Raw genomic sequence first — 17402 nt, 5'->3', positions numbered from 1 at the left:
ATTGATTTTTTATAAAATTGTAACGTGATTATTGAAGTATAAAAAACATTTTATATTTTTTTTGTGTTTGATGCGAAGCTTAAAAGAATGTATTAATTTTACCTGACGTCATTATTTAGTTATTTTTTTGCGTGTATCACTATTTTTGCTCAGATCTCACTAGATAGATTTTATATAATGATACATTAAAAGACCACAAATTGTATGTAGTTAAAGACATTACCCTTAAAAGTAAAATAAAAAATCCCTCATTCCCTGTAAAAATAGTGAGAAATCCCTCCAAAAAACTTCAATTTTGACATTTTTTTTATTTAAAACTGTCATAACTCTTTTAAAAATGTATTATTCAAAACAAATTGTCTTTATAAATAACTTAGGTATTTCCTTTTAATTTGGTATATTTTTATTTGAAATCTGAACATTAACAAATTCACAATAGGGATTCAAAATAGTAACTTTTGCATGAAAAGTTAACATTTTCAACTTAAAAAAAAAAATTTATCCCAATATTTTATCTTCTGTATGGAAACTGCCCCGTAGTTAAAAGAAATGTTCTTTGAATGTAAACAATTACCATTTTTTGTATTATAATTTTCTATTTAACATTTTTTTTCAATTATTTATTTTTGTATTTTAGGTTAAATGGTACTCATATGGGAGGGGATAATTAATCACCCTATAACAAAAAAAATCAAAAATTTAAGTGTTAGTTATACATATTTTACAGCTTTTAATGACAATCCAATAAGAATATTTAAAGGAAGGGGATTGCCCTATTCAAAATAAATGCTACCAATGGTTTATAATAAATTATTATTTCTATTTCATAGTTGAAATAATAATTAACTACCGAAGGTCAAAATAACCGAATGAAGAAAATAAATTTATCTTATATAGAGGATTTTTGGGGTCTGATCATTTATCGATTTATAATTACGATAGTGGAGTATTGAAGCAATAAATCTCTGTGCTACTCTAAATTCTGAATACAATCTGGACATCTCCCCACGGAAAATTTCTAAATACATCACGACAAAGACCTTCAGGCACATATCTAGAAATGCATTGCAGGTATATTTTGACAAAAACGTTAGCATTTAATAAGTATGATGAAATTTTAAACAATTTTGAGAGGTAAGATTCAAAACACCAAGGACCTCCTCTGAACACATCCCTACCGACCTTGACTATTATACAATGTATACATTGATTTATTTATATAGCAATTCAAAAAATAATTAATTGATATTATAAATTAAATTGTGTTTCTTTATATAGATTAATATATTAAATAGTCATATTTCATGATTCGCTACACACATGTAGGTAAAGAAGTGTTTTGTTTTTAGTTTCTTGATCGCACGCATTAGTGAAGTTTTATGCCTAAACATAGAGTGTTATATTTAGCTTTATAATTACTTCACTGCGATGCTCCCTCATTTTAGTAGTGTTTTGTTCATCGTTATATTAATATTCTTCATACTCATTTGTTATTAAACCATTTTATCTTATTTAAACAAGTTAATATACAATATTTGTATAGTATTGTAATAGTTCATAAATTAAAATAATCAAGTATACTATTTGTGAAATTATCAAACATAAATATAATTGACTATAACTGGTTTAGAATTAAATTTTAAGGAATGCTGTCAGTTATACGATCGAAATTGAACCACCAAAATATCCTATTTTTGTGTAGTTATCATAAAAGTCCACACAATACTATAACAGGTAATATTTTTGAGTAACTAAAATAATTAAATCAGGTAAATCAATTCAGTTTGATGCTTAAGGACTATTTATAATAATTATGTATAATTATAATTATAATTTTACAATTATTGTAAAATATTAAATGATAGAAGGTGTTCACATACGGGATATTAATTTATTATTATAATAATATAATTTGTTCTTTTTACATGATTTAATATATTTTCGTGGTTTTCCGTAGAAACAGAATACATGTTAAACATTAAGTTCTCCTTATGGTAGGATGTTACAAAAACTAAACATAATTAATCTCTATATAATTATTAAAATAATAATATTTTCAATTAATTATTAAGAAAAAATCCCTATAAAATTATGGTTTTGTATAAATTTTAATTATTAGTTAGATTCATTGTCATGACCCATAGCGACATGACAACATAAGTATTTTATATCACGCACTAACTGTATCAATAATAAAGTAATAAAATCAACTATATTTTAAAGTTTGTACACCTGTATCATGATAATGTTGTTCATCGAGTCCCGGTATGGTTTGTTCAATAAAATAAGTAGAATTATGGCTAGCACGTATGTACCTATGATGTAGGTATAACATAAGTAAAATCTATTTCCACTACTTTTAAATGTCAGAGAGTGGATTTGAGAGTACATGTAGGTTTGGTTAAAAATCCTTCATCTTCACCACCTACCTATGTTTCTATATTTTATGTCTATTATCCATCCTCCGCATATCACAGTTATGATATTGCATATGTAAAAATTTCATTTAACTTAGTTATTAAAAATGTATTATATCTTTATTACTTTTAAATAGAACTTAAAAATTTAATAACTTAAAAAACTTTAATTAAAAATTAAAACTTTTTTAACAATTAATTATTGAATACTGTTTTCTTTACATAGACGAAATTATCATTAAAATATTTTGTTCTGAAATAGTAGAATTGTGTTGCTAAGTTATTAAACGATTTTGCTGGTTTTCTAATAATATTTACTGTTATATAGGAAAGTGATAATTTTACATTAGTCTATCACATAAAATTACCTTTTTACTTAAGTAATATCAAGGTAAATATATAACTCAAAATGGAACAACCGTGTTCTGATAAAGGTAATCCTTTAATAATATATGTGAGTAGTCTCTATGAGACTTTCTGTTAGTATCTTTAATTTTAGTGTATCGATTAATTATATTAAATTTTTTTATTGACTTGAACATAAGAAAGACTTGTTTGTTAATTGATTAATTACTAGTAAAATAATGTGTTAGAAGTATCAAAAGATTTTGAGTTCAATTACCATAACTATAAAATTTCTGTAATATTATTACATTGTGTAAGGGGAGAGAAATTTTTTCTTTTGAAAAATCAATAATATTAATAAAGTAATATATTGTGGTACTTTATTATTAAAACTAAATAATAAATAAATAATTTGAAAACGGACAAAAATTTAAGTAAACAATTTCTAATAATGTAAGAAATTGGGCTAATTTAAAACCATTTTACAAACCTCTTGGTCTAATAAATTAATAATAAAGTTTAAAGATAATACAATTTTTTTTTTTTATATATGAATTTTAACAAAGTTTGATATTTTTTTTACATTATTAATAATTTTTATGCTATTCTCATATTTTATATAATAATTTATCATAATATCATGTATAATATATTATATTTATTTAAATGAAAATTGTAACCAATAAAACATTTATATTTTTTCTAGAGTTACCTGGTGAAGATGAAGTAATTGAACTACAGCCATGTAAAATTTGTTTTCGTACATTCCGTCCAGAATTATTGTCACGTCATACTGTGATATGTGAAAAAAATTCTAAAAAGCAAAAAAAACCATTTGACTCTTCAAAGCAACGCAGAGAAGGTACTACTATGGCTTCTTATTTACCACCTGTAAATAAAAGCTATGAGCAAAATGAATCACAGCAAAAAATAAAAACTAATTGGAGACCAAAACACAAACAATCAATGAGTGCTGTAAAATCTATTAAAGATCAAAAAGATGGTGCTAAAGTATTCACTATTGGTGTAGATAATCAAATGTGCCCTTATTGTTCTCGGAACTTTGGACCAAGGTCTTATGACAGACATGTTAAGTTTTGTGAAGAAAAATCACAAAGAATATCCACTGCTCCTATTACTAGTAAGACTGCTAAAGAAAGACTAGAAGCAAGAATAAAAGTAAATTTAATTAAACTTATATTTTTAGATGTCTAATGAATTTGAAAATAATATTTTTTTTTGTAATAAGGTTATTTAATAAGTTTGGTTATCATTTTATATGACAGAAACTATGACTACTATGTGTATACCATTATTATACTTAATATGATTGCCTACTTAGGTCAGCCAGTAATGTATCAGGCCTTGCTACATAGGTACCGGTGTTCTGTTGTCCTGGTCTCTATAAGTTTTCCTGTGCTATTTACTATAAGTAATAGCTCTTAGAAAGGACATTGAACATAATAATTAATATAATATACTTGACCATTTAAATATTAAATTTAGGTAATTTTTTTAGTATCGTGCACCATCATTAAAATCACATCGCACTGCTACAAAAGAAAAGTACTCTCCAAAAACGAAAAAGCTTTCTTCAGATATTGAGAATATCCATGTTAAAGTAATACAGCCTTCTAAAATTGGTAAATTCTCAGACTTTCATCCTATTACTAAAACTAACTGTAAGTAAATTTTGATTAACCTGGAGAATATTTTATTACATAAACTTAATTATATTATGTGCAAAGAGATTAATTAGAGGATCCCTATTTATTAAAGATAAAAAAAATATTGAGTTATTGTAATAAAACCAATATTATAAATTGAATTTCTAAAATGTCAGTAATTTTGCTTACTATTAAATATTATCATATTTACTATTACTTGGGTTTCAAGTATCCTTGAGCCTTTTGGGTCAAAAATCTTATGAAATTTTATAAATTCAATTTTTTTCTATTTAAAAAAAATAACACAATTATATCTTAATTAAAATAAGTCCAAATAATTAAATATAATATTTTGTAATAATTTTTATCAATATTTCTGTATGAATATTATAAATATAATATTATTATTTTGTACATTTTTTATTTATTAGTTAAATTAATTTTCTTATGTCATTTAACTAGAAATATTTTAACATACAATCAACTTTTTTTCTGCTCTTTAGATAGGAACTGTAATTATTACAAAAGATTTTATAGAAGATTATTTGATGATATATTAAAAATTAATATGTTTTAACAATTTTTTATTAATTTTTTTTAACTTATATCCTATTATGATTAAAAAAAAGAAATTATAAAAGAATCATTAATAAATCAATTATAACAAACAATTTTTCATTCAATTCTACAATAAAATAAATGTTAATATTATTTTGTTATTATGTGACATTTTTAGCAAACATGTCAAATCCAAGTCTATTGATTGAAGAAAAAAAAAACAAAAATTTTAAAATCTTACAAAAAAAACCAAGTATTAATGGTAAAATTTTTAATGAAAATTCTGAATTGTCAAAAAATTTAGACTCACATACTTATGAGGATACGAACAGTTCAATTGATAGTTTCAAAATGTTGTCCAAATCGTAAGTAAAACTTAAAACTTTTATTAAACTATGAGTAATTTACAAATAATTATAGAGTTTTATTCTTCTAGTTATGCTTTTTTTTATAAGAGTGATTCTTTAATCATATAATAGTATTATACTATTAATATTAAATCATAAGTGCAAAGATTCATGCCAGAAACAACAAAACTTTGTACTGGCCCACAATCTTATTTAAACAGCCCTTTTAAAACTTATCTTTTAAACTATTGTTGGATATTTAATGTAATAAGTATAACAGCTCTTTCTTAAAACCTAAATAAATTGGTTTTCATTCTATTGAATAACAACCTACTGCAATCAGATCAATCAAAGGCATCAATACCATGATTTGTAGCCCCTGTATGCCACCTAAGTATTATATATTATTATATTTTTAAAGTAATCAATAGAGCTCTGATTATAGCAACAAAAATTAGTTGAAATTTTTTTTTAAATATTATTTATTTTATATCCTTATCTAGATTAATTTTAAATACATGACTATACTTAAATAAAATCAAAAGTTATTTATTAGATTTTTCAAAACATAGACTACTCTATATAATTTGAGCTCTTTAAATCATTAAAAGATTAAAATAGTACAAAATAAAGAAAATAAGTTCAACCATTATATTTACTGATATGTAATATTCAAGCTGTTTGAAAGTATTTTTTGTATTATAGTAAACCATTTCACAATTAATTGAATAGTTATCCAAAATTGAATTTTTTCTCTCTAATTATGCTAGTTGAATTATAATTTATTTTTTTTCGTATGGAAAAAATGTATTATTTTTTATATTTTCTTTTTATGATTACGTCAGGTTGGGTTGGTCAGGGTAATGAACCTTAATATTTGGCATCAATATTAAATTTTACCTCAGTTCAAATAAAAAATTAGAGTTTGTTGTATTTAAAAATATTTAAATATTAGTTTTAATTTAGTACAAACTAATAATCTTTGAGCTAACAAAAAATTAAGGATGTCATAATTATTTTTGTAGTTATGTATTATTATAAAATAGAGTCGTAAAAGTAAAGTCAATCAATGTAAAAAATAGAAGGATTAATTTTATTATCCTTTTAAAGGATTTATAATATGTATTTTAATGTTTAATATCTCTTAACTCTTGAATGTTTTAGTGAACCTTGTTTGGATAATTATGATCCTTATGAAACAGCTGAACAGCAAATGAGAGAGCTTGAACTTGATGTAGTTGATATAGGTCTTAAAAATCCTTTGATTATTAAATCAAATGATAATTTAGAAAATCTACAAATATCTCCTTCTTCGGCATTTGTCAAATACTCGCCTGTTAATTTATTAGCATCACCAAAATCTAATGAAAGCATAATTTTTGATCAGTACAATTCCAACACAAACCTTAATCGCCATCCTTTACATAGCCTTAGTAATTTAAGTTTATGCTCAATAGTAAGCCTCGAATCAGCTGATTTTAATAATAAATCTCATAGTGCTATTGAAAAAAGTTCAGACAATCTAAATAGCCTTTTTAAAAGAAATCTTTCTAATAACCCTAAAAATAACATAGGCATTGAAAATATGTTATATGGTGACATAAGTAATTGTAAACAACCAGCTGAATTAAAATTTGATATAGCAGAACAAGAGCTTTTAAAATCTGTATCAGAATTTGAAAACTTACTTAAACTAACTGATGATGATGATATAATATCGCCATCAATAAATAGAATCTCTGCTCTAAGTATAGTCAATGGGTCAAATTCTAACAGTAGCGCAGACTCAGCATATGGGAGGTAAGGCAAGCTAGTAGTCTTATCATTTCTCAAATAGCACATTTGCACAGTTTGATTCGATTAATATAACAAATCTACACACTGATTTATTTTTAAAACTACAATTTATCTAATGTAATAATTAACACATGATATGTAGTTTCATTAATAATTATTAACTATAATTAATAATTCTCATAAATACTACCATTTGTTTTTAATTTTGTAGAATAATATATTAATTTAAATAATTAGATAAAAAATAGGATAATACGTATTACTAAAATGTAAATATACCTTCTAACATAAGAAATATATAAACATTTGTAAGCAAACTAAAATACTAATTAATTAATAAAATATAGATGTTAATATACTTTCTGTAATTATAGGTCTTATATAAACTTTTAATGTAGCCTACTTAGGAAAAAATTCCCTAAGTTTTTCATTCAAATAAGAGAAAATGTGTTATAATTTTTTTGTTTTTTAAAGTCTATTGATTTTAATGAATGCGCTCACAGTTAATGTAATTATGACAATTACAATAAATAATAAAATGTACTCATAAATATATTTATTTTTTTTAATTAATAAATTTGATGAAGTGTAACTTAGGTCATTAGTTTTTATAAAGATATTCATTGTAATACTAACTTAAACGCCTAAAAATTATATAGTAAATTAATTTTCTTTACTAAATATTTATTTTATTTCAAACTTTATAAAAAATAAATGTTTATGCTTGCTGACTAATTTTTTAGTTTTCTGTTTTTTTTTTTTTATTTTAAAGGTTTACACTGAACAAAGATGAGATTACTCTGGTTTAAAATTATTACAATAAATTTTTTTGTTAATTTTTTTCAGTTTAAATAGGAAACCTGATGATCATAAGATATCTGAAAATAATTCAGTGTTGCCTAAATTATCAAAATTCTGTCATGAATGTGGCTTCAAATATCCAATTGTAGTAGCTAAATATTGTTCAGAATGTGGTGTACGACGTATTGTTTTATAAAGTAATAGCTTCTAATTTTAAAAAACAGAGTGTAATTTCACAAAAAATAAGTGTGAATACCTAATTAAAAAAGGTACACCACAATAGTTTATAACTCAATCATAATGTACTTTTTTTATCTATTATATTCTGTAAATTTACTAACATGATAAATGTTTTTATTAAACATTTAAATAAAAAAAATCATGTTATCATTTGACTTAGGGATTTTTGAAGAACCTAAGTAATAGATTTACTGAATGGCACCTATATTTTTCATGGTGAAAGACGGAACACTTTCTATTAGCTGCAATATTATACACCTGTTATTATATATTTTGTAATTCTGTTTCTTTCCAAACATGTTTATCATAAATAATTTTACTAAAATAACAAGTTATTTATTTATTTAATTTACCTTATAAGACTGATTTTTAACACAAATTATAGTAATATGGTATTAGTACTATGCCTTCTCAAAAATATTTTTAAAAATCAAATTTTTGATAAATTGTTGTAATGAGCGATCTAAATTTAATTTTTATACTTTGTAACATACTATTTTAATGCACACTTTAGTTTTTATATATTTGATATATTTTTAATTTTTAAAATATCATAATAAACTAGTGTCTTAATTATTAAATATCTAAAAGACCTTTATTGATAGTTTGATGAAGATTATGTAAAGGCGATAAGTCATAAATAGTTACTTTCCAGGAAATCAAAAAAACTATATAATTTATTAAAACATATGTTATATCTTATTTCATATATTAATTACTTGATAACCATTGGTTACATTGACATGATTTGTTATCAATGTTTCTGGTGTGAAATATCCTAAACAATTAATATATAAACTGAAAATTGACTTATTCCTTTTTAAAACTTTTCTGTGTACCAAATTATATTACTTTTAAATGGGCAAACTTGAGGCATTTAAATATCTATTATTTTTTAAGCCTTTTAAATTTACTAATATTGTTAAAGAATACAGATTATTTGTTAAGTCACAAAATCTATAAAATATTTTATTCCATTATTTGTTATTATGTTATATTTTAATATTTATTTTTCATTTTAATTACAATAAGTGTTATTGGTTTGAAAATTTTAACTTAATTTTAATTTTTGCTATTAATTAATACATGATGTCTGACAACTACATTTATTAAAAATTATATCATGAATACAAATAACTTTATGCATCCTCCAATCTAACATAGTTAATTTTTAACAATTTTTATATTTCTTACAATTTATATGTATGTTTGAAAAAAATAACCTAGTCAATTTTTAAAGTATATTGTTTTTAACAAAATTTGTAGATTAAAAGACTAAAATTTGAATTTTTTATTTTGTGTTGTTATTGTGTATAATTTTATTATTTAAATGCACAACTTAAATGTTTCAATGTGCTCAAATGTTTATTAAATTGTACTATGATTATTTGTGTTTGATAATATATTAATTTTACTTCTAAAATCGCTTTATCAATATTTTAATTTTTTATTTATCACTTTTATCTAGACAATTTGACTTAAATATAAACTAATAAAAATGTTTAACTAAAGAATTTTTTTCTCGCAAAATGATTATAGAAATTTTTATATTTTAAAAAATGATAAAAGTAATGTTGTTAAAACATCAATAATAATTAAGCGTTGATGTTAAAATGCAGTTCTGGAAATGAGTCACCTATATCTCTTTGATCACTATTTTTATAAGAATGGGCGACTTACATCAAATGAATGTCGATTTTATTTTTAATCGAATTTAAAAATTATGTAAAACATAATTTATGAAATTCAATAAATGTGATACTAATATACAAATCCTAATACGTTATCATTCATTCATTTGCATAGGTTAAACTGGCTAAAACACATTTTCGCGCCAGCAATCTTTGCTGATACCGGAAAGTATTTTTACCTCCAATTCAGAATTTGCACTTAATTTTTACTAGAGATGGGATTTTTGACTCACTGATATGAATCAGTTCACTCAAATGAGTTCACTGAGTCACCTCCAAATCCCAAATCGTCGAATCTTTAAAGGCGCGATTCTGACTTGTGAGTTGTTGAAGTTTGTGGAACGCGAATTACAACTCGCAAGGCATACTCGTAGAGTGCCTTCTAAATGCGCCTTAATAGTAATCTTAGCTAGATTAATATCAAATATGAAATATCAATGAACTATTGTTTTGCACAAATGTGAATAATAATTCATTTTACTCATTGTAAATTATTATTATTTATTAACTACTATTGAAAAATTAAATGTGATATTGCTATCAATAATTTTTTATTCATTATTTGTTTATATATATTAGAATTAAATTAAAGCGCGAAATAAATGAGAATTAAATTCAAATTGTATGTACATTATTGAAAAAGTAGTAGGTTATTACTAATTAGTAATTTTATGAGATGATGGGCTTCAAACCTTGATTTTTACCTATAAGATGGTTGAGCTAATTTAAGTTAAAACTTCTAATCATTCAATAATTTGATTCCTTTTTTCATCTGTTAAAATTTTAGATCCTCAATATATACCCGCAATAATTAAACAAAAAGTAATTTATATGGTTATTTGATATTAATAAAATATTTTTCTATTAAATTGTTTAATATTTTTACTAATTATATTAGAATTTGTTAACTATTATTGAAATAAAGAGTAAATTTAAAATCTAAAAAAAACATTTTTTTATTATTAACATCAACACAGATTCATTTATGTGTTAAATTAGGTATACAAATACAATGTAGGTATTATCAATGTTTAATGTTTAGTACATGCAATGAGAAAAATAGATCTCTTCTCTCATATATTCTAAAATTTTCTTGCATGCAATTACAGGTCTATACTTGAATGAATATTGTTCTAAAAACTGACATATTATGTATAATCTAGTCTCACTTATTAAAAATTTTTATTATTGTGTCAACGCTGTTTCCTGTGATCACAGTAAATCTTGTGCACGGAATCGATTATTGTGAAACACTTTATTTAATTTACAGAGGTATTTTATTTCATTTTAAAATGAGTAAATGGGTTGCGGGGTGTTCACGTTTTGAATATAGTAATGCAGCAGCACTAATATCATAAAACATGTTTTCTATTTCAACGGTCACCGGCGAAACGATACTATCGAACTGTTCGACGCGATAGAGTTCTATTAACGCGCTTACAATAGCCTCTTGATGTTCGCGAAACTGTTTTTCAAAAAACGCTTAATTGACGAACGCGTACTTCAAGCTGTCCTTTAAGGTTAACGTCTGACTTAACCTTAATGACGAAATTATGAATTTCAGTAATTGACTTAAGGGAACTATCCCATAAAGTATGTACTCCAATGATAGTCTTTTCTTCCAGGTTTACTTTAAAATGCCTCTAATACATTATATTCTAATGATTAAGACAATTAAATATCCATGCTCGAAGGACCAACGAATGAACGCAGCGCCCGGTAGTATTCACGTGGGTTCCGTTAACGATCGTTGTTTTATTTTGTCTTAAGTCTGACTATGTCGAGTAAAAGGAATAGGGTGAGTGGACTGTATGAATAAATGTAGAATGAATTTACAATATATAATTATTAAATGTATAATACTTTAATCATAAAATCTTATATACACCAATGTGGATATGTAGGGCACTTAATACTAATGCCACAATGGCGATGATATGAACAAATAATAAATTATAAATGTGAGTAAGTCTTAAAAAGAAGATGAACAAGCATTATACTTATCGTCTAGTTGAAACGGTAGATGATAATGTTGTATATTGAGGGGATCAATTGAAATCAAATGCAAGTAGTTGACCAACGTGTACAATATGTTGTGAACAGTATTTTGATGTATATCAGAAAATATATAGACCCAACGGCGATATACTGAGCGCACAATGGTGCGACGATCGCAAAGGTGATATTTTATTTTTACAACAAAACGAATAGAAAAACTACTGGCTCGCAAGCGTCATTGAGCTTATAGTTGAAAATACGCCAAGATGGCGGCGACAACGCAGAGATAGAGAGAAGACCGACATCAACCGGTGTAGCAAAACAATATTATTAATAATCATAACACAATTTCTCGACAACATATCGATGTGTATCCAACAATAACATTATAAAATTCTAGCGTTCAGAAACTAATTTAATACATTTATTTTTATTTTAAGTTTTGTTAGTATCTATCAATCCTTCTTTAAAACGATTTCACACTAAAAGCTACTTTATTTAAATACTTTACTAATGCTATTAAATAATATGTAAATTTTATTGTTGTAAAATTTTTAATAATAAACCTTGTTACTTAATATTTGTTAGTTGATGATATTAAAAAAAAGATAATGAATTGTATACACCTCTAAAAGAAATACTGGTGAAATCTATAAAGTATGTGAACAAACAGTTTGAGTTAAATCAATGTAATCAGAAAAATGTCTAGTATATTAGACTCGTGTGTTTGACTATAACAATGTATTGGGTTTTTCTCGTGTAGTAAGAGGGTTAAAAAATTGTCGAATTCTACGAATTAAGAATATTCAGCTGTGTTAAATTATGATTTATCCGAGTGCATTATAAGTACTATTGTATTTCTATTATTCATAAAAAAAGTAACAATAATATCCAGTACTGGACGTGAAAAGTGAACATAACATTTAGAGTAACCTGGGCTAAAAATAGCTTTTATTTTCTATTGCATATAACTTGAAGTATAATGTATTTATAAACATTTTGAATTTTTTATTGGCTAGACAAACTAACAAAAAATACAAATTTTAATATAAATATCGATATAAAAAATCGATATATCGATGTATCGATAAGTTCGATATACGTTGCCATCGCTACAGCTGCGTGATAACATAAATATTTGTAAGAATCTGAATGCGATTGTAAATTTAATAAATTCAAACAACGTGGTGCTGTTATTAACCATTTTTTTTATAAAAGTTATTATATTAATTAAAATGGCTAGAAGAATTGCTCAGTCGTCTGTTAATTGGATTGCTATTAGTGAACGTGTTCCTGAAGCTGAAAAAGCTGCTTATTTAGCTTTTAAAGCTAAATCTGATGGGTACCTCCGAAAGTATGTAAATATCATTTTTGACCGAATTAAATGTTTATCGCTAAATATTTCTTAAATTAAAATTTTATAGATTAATATAATGTGATAAACGAGTAAAAAAAAATTATATAAATTTATATTACTAACATATATTTAAAATATTGAATGAAATAATTTGCAGAATGTTTGCATTATCCCCAGAAGCACCTAAAATTGATTGGGCCATATACAAGAATGCTATTCCTATCGCTGGTTTAGTTGAACATTTTGAAAAGCAATACAACGCCGTTAAAATTCCATATCCCGATGACAAATATTCAGCATTTATTGATAGCTCTGAAAAAAAAACTGTACATATTCTCTTTGTTTATTCATATATATATATTTATTACTCTTTAGAAAATTGTCTTTAAAAATATTGCGTTCAGATTTAAATTTTGTAATGTGAATAAAGTAAAGTGTTGTATGAACTTGGAAAAATAATCAAATTTTACTTTTTAACTAAGCCTTATTTTCGATGAATGTACCGTTATTACCATACTCCACATAAATGTTAGGATTGATTTTTTTTTATTGTTGAATTCTTAATGTTTTATCGCCAAAAACTAGGAATAGAAAAATTAGGAAATATTGCTCTATATTTCCTATTTGTATGAAAACTCCAAAGTAAGATTATTTTTCTATTATTACTCAGCAAATCGATAAAGAAAAATACACTAGATCATTTTGTGCCAGTTAATTGAGAGAAATATAAAAAAAAAACCTTAATAAGAATTGTTTTTTTTTTTTTTTCAATAGCCCTATAAAAGTAAAAATAATAAAATTTAAAGGTATTAATTTTGTGCTTTTAAATTTTACTATTTATTCATATAATGTCATTGTCTAATTATTCTCTTATGATAATTACAGATGCAGGAAATAGAAGAATTTAAAAAGGTAGCTGCCTCTAATATTAAAAAAGCAGAATTAAGGATCGAGGAAATTGAGAATTTGTTGCCATATTCCCAAATGACTTATGAAGATGCTGCTTATATTGAACCTGATTTGACATTAGATCTTGAAAACAAGCCATCATTCTGGCCTCATCAAGAAATTGATTATGTATTTGACGAGCCGCAAGAAGAAGGGTCAGAAAAACAAAAAAAAAGTTGAAGCTGCCCATTAAGTTTTTCATTTTGTTAGTTACATTATAATTTTACTGAATTTTCAAAAAATATATTGGAATAAATATTTATATAAAAGGAAAATATTATTATTATTATAAATTGTTTAATTTCAAATAAATTTTAGTCAATTTTACTAAGATTTGATTACAGATAAAAAATTTAGTGTAAAATTATATTCATAACTGTTCGAGATTATGTAATCTTTTGAGGGCAAAATTACGAGATTCACCGAGCACGTGGTTAAGCGAAGACGCGCTCATGTCAGCGGTATTTTTATTACAATCGTGATAATCTCATCTTTGAACAATTGCGTTACAAAAAACAACCGATACATTACGTGTGGTAGTATGTGTAAACCAATGATCACAGAATTCATCCTCTTTTGTAGGAAATAGCGGTGCTGACGGTTCTTCTATTGTTCAAAATTGACGCATCAAACTGCCAACAGGTGGGTTAAGGGCAAAGGCGTAAAGCATTTGAGTAAATGTATTTGAATAAAAGTATTCAAATACTTTCATTGGTATTGAATAGTATTTTTAAGTACATTTAATAAAAAGTATCTGAGTAGTATTTTAAATACAATTATTTAGTATTTAATACTGTTTAATATTCAGTACTATTAGTATACTTTTTTTTTCTAATTTGCTAACCGTAACACAGCAAGCAAATTAAACTCTGTCAAAATGAAAATTAAGAATAATTCTCTGTTATTTTATATGTTACATTATAGTATAACATAATTATTGTGCTTATCTAAATGCTATTATGTATACATATATTTTTAATACATCAGTTGAACCTACAATAGCCTATTGCAGGTTCAAATGATTTACTCTATTGTCAATAAGACATACTTTACAGGTTTTTACACGTGTACTAATATTTATTTTTTTCACTGATTAGTCTCCAATAATTAATTTTATTTACCTCTAACAAAAAATATCGAAAATAATAAATGAGTTCTCTTAATTTAAGAGTACTCAATATTTGACTCAAATTACCTTCTTGGTAATTATTTAGGTGGAACCTTTTGCTCTTAGTTAAAATAAAAACATTATTATTATTTTTTAATTGTATTCTTAGTATTTGAAATACTTTTGTAAAGTAATTGAGTATTACTCAAATACTTTTGTATGAAAAGTATTCAAATAGTATTTTAAATACATTTTTTTTTAAATATTTGAGTATTATTTAAAATACTTTTTAAAAGTATTTTTTACAACTATGCTTAAGGGTCGCAGTAAGTGACTTTAATAGCTGGGCGAGGTGTCAGTGAGCGAGACTGTACTTACTGATATCCGTCCTACATAGGTGTCAAGCCTGGAAGGTAAACCTTTCATGTGTATGATCTCCTCCTTTGGACGTACAGTATGTGGAAAGACATCTCCGCCCAACAACATATCAATCGTACCGGGCGTTTTGAAGTGGATATCGGCGAACAACAAGTCGTGATATTGCTCACGTATTTTCGGTGGTAAACGCGCAGTCGTTAAACAAATGGGTGTATTTATATATTCGTTTATGTGCCTTATTTCTTAGTAATCTTTCACAAATTTTATACTGATATGAAATATGAAATTGTACATTGTGAACTCTTATATCTGGCTTCATTATGCATTATAAAGTTACACTGAAATTTATAATTTTTTACTATTGTGTTGTAATCAGTATACTTTAATATTTAAACTTTACAACACTTTGTGTATTTTGTGAAATACGTGTTACTTATAGTACAAAGTCACTAATATTTTAGTAAGTTTTACATAGTGTTTACTTCCGGAGATTGAAAATCCTCATTTCCCTAAGAGGTTGCTCAAGTCAGGTATTCAAGAGCCAAAAAAAAAATGTATATATCAAAATCACAAAAAAAAAAAAACAATTGAAAATAATTAAAAATTTGTTTAATTATTTTTCTTCATTCTCATTCGTCCCCATACCAACTATTTTCAAGGCAAATCGGCTCTCACTAAAAACTAACAGACTACTGTAAATTAAAGGTGATTGAGTCGTGGATAGCTGTATAAAGAGATATAAAACATCTTTTAATCTCTATTCTCCGACGAAAAGAAACGATTTACAATCGGCTAAAATTTAAATAATTAATTCCCCATTAATTTCTATTATATCCAATGTTTCAACTTAACTAAGTAACAACTACCTACATATTATTATTATATATTTCATGTAACACAAAAAACTATGTACAGTAATCTATATTTTTATGCCAAAAAAAAATTATATTGGATAAAGTTGGAAAAATATATAATTTGAGTGAGAACATTTTTAATGAATTTCGATCAGTATGAGTAATTTCTAATGAGACATTAGAAATTGTAACAGTTATAAATGTAAGCGGTCTCTGCATCAAATTTCCAAATTTAAAAAATTAAGACCATCCTAATATTTTGAATATCATGATAATAATTTCTGCAATTTTTTTGTTTAATATTTTACGTGAAAAAACATAGTTTTACAAATACTCAAATTTTAAATAAAATATTGATGGTAGAAAAAAATCAGGGTCATAATCGGAATCAACTTATAAAAACCTATTAAAAACCAAAAAAAATTCATAAATATTCCATGACCCAAATAATTAAATACAAATTTTAATATTAATTTTAAATATGATAACACATTCGAAATAAAAAAATAATAAAGATCTATACTATACTGTATAAAACCAATATATGTAATATACAGCACAGTTATGTAATAATATTATCAAATTTATTTAATGGGAATTATAATAAAGTAATAAATTTAAATCAATTCAAATAAAAAAGTAAATATAAACTTTATTACTGTAATTACTGCATTACTGTAATAAATATCTATTATTATATAAGGTCTTGCTTAGATCATAGTGATTACACAAAATTGAATAAAGGTTTTGGTAAATGTTTTTCATTTTTTCCTAAATCCTCTTTACTTACAACGGAATTTTTTTATTGAAAATATAAACACTCCCTTCTTGCGAAGTCTCGATTATTAAAATCAACACTTTTAACCCCCATTTCAATGCCTACTAGGAGATCTTCC

At 24.7% G+C, this 17402-nt stretch overlaps 2 protein-coding genes and 1 long non-coding RNA gene across 10 annotated transcripts; 2 read left to right on the top strand and 1 right to left on the bottom strand.

The window, feature by feature from the left end:
• Window positions 1-1507: 1507 nt before the first annotated feature.
• Window positions 1508-9493, top strand: LOC126910297 (zinc finger C2HC domain-containing protein 1A-like). 7 transcript variants are annotated; one of them, XM_050692742.1, is made up of 7 exons: window positions 2245-2322; window positions 2746-2851; window positions 3469-3941; window positions 4282-4444; window positions 5166-5352; window positions 6499-7134; window positions 7978-9477. In XM_050692742.1, the coding sequence occupies exons 2-7, from the start codon at window positions 2827-2829 to the stop codon at window positions 8126-8128; spliced, it is 1635 nt and encodes a 544-aa protein (XP_050548699.1). In that variant the 5' UTR covers window positions 2245-2322; window positions 2746-2826; the 3' UTR covers window positions 8129-9477. The 7 variants fall into 7 exon arrangements, with proteins under 7 accessions (XP_050548697.1, XP_050548696.1, XP_050548701.1 ...); XM_050692743.1 differs by lacking the exon at window positions 2245-2322 and adding an exon at window positions 2373-2391; XM_050692740.1 differs by lacking the exons at window positions 2245-2322; window positions 2746-2851 and adding an exon at window positions 1508-1734 and having other exon boundaries at window positions 4282-4405; window positions 7978-9493.
• Window positions 9494-11045: 1552 nt separating this feature from the next.
• LOC126894839 (ATP synthase subunit d, mitochondrial-like) lies at window positions 11046-14430 on the top strand. Of its 2 annotated transcripts, XM_050666134.1 has the most exons (5): window positions 11046-11456; window positions 11534-11661; window positions 11768-13215; window positions 13376-13544; window positions 14104-14430. In XM_050666134.1, exons 3-5 carry the CDS (start codon window positions 13097-13099, stop codon window positions 14344-14346), a joined length of 531 nt encoding a protein of 176 aa, XP_050522091.1. In that variant the 5' UTR covers window positions 11046-11456; window positions 11534-11661; window positions 11768-13096; the 3' UTR covers window positions 14347-14430. The 2 variants fall into 2 exon arrangements, with proteins under 2 accessions (XP_050522091.1, XP_050522090.1); XM_050666133.1 differs by having other exon boundaries at window positions 11046-11661.
• On the bottom strand, window positions 13177-15767 carry LOC126894841 (uncharacterized). The gene is made up of 3 exons (XR_007701525.1): window positions 15653-15767; window positions 13342-13530; window positions 13177-13265 (listed from the first exon to the last, which is right to left on the bottom strand). It is a non-coding gene; the product is annotated as an uncharacterized LOC126894841 (long non-coding RNA).
• Window positions 15768-17402: the final 1635 nt, after the last annotated feature.

This window comes from Daktulosphaira vitifoliae, unplaced genomic scaffold (genome assembly GCF_025091365.1).
Source record: "Daktulosphaira vitifoliae isolate Bord-2020 unplaced genomic scaffold, ASM2509136v1 Scaffold_1, whole genome shotgun sequence".
NCBI lineage: Eukaryota > Metazoa > Arthropoda > Insecta > Hemiptera > Phylloxeridae > Daktulosphaira > Daktulosphaira vitifoliae.
The sequence above is the reverse complement of the archived record's forward strand: the minus strand, read 5'-3'. Positions and strand labels throughout refer to the sequence as shown.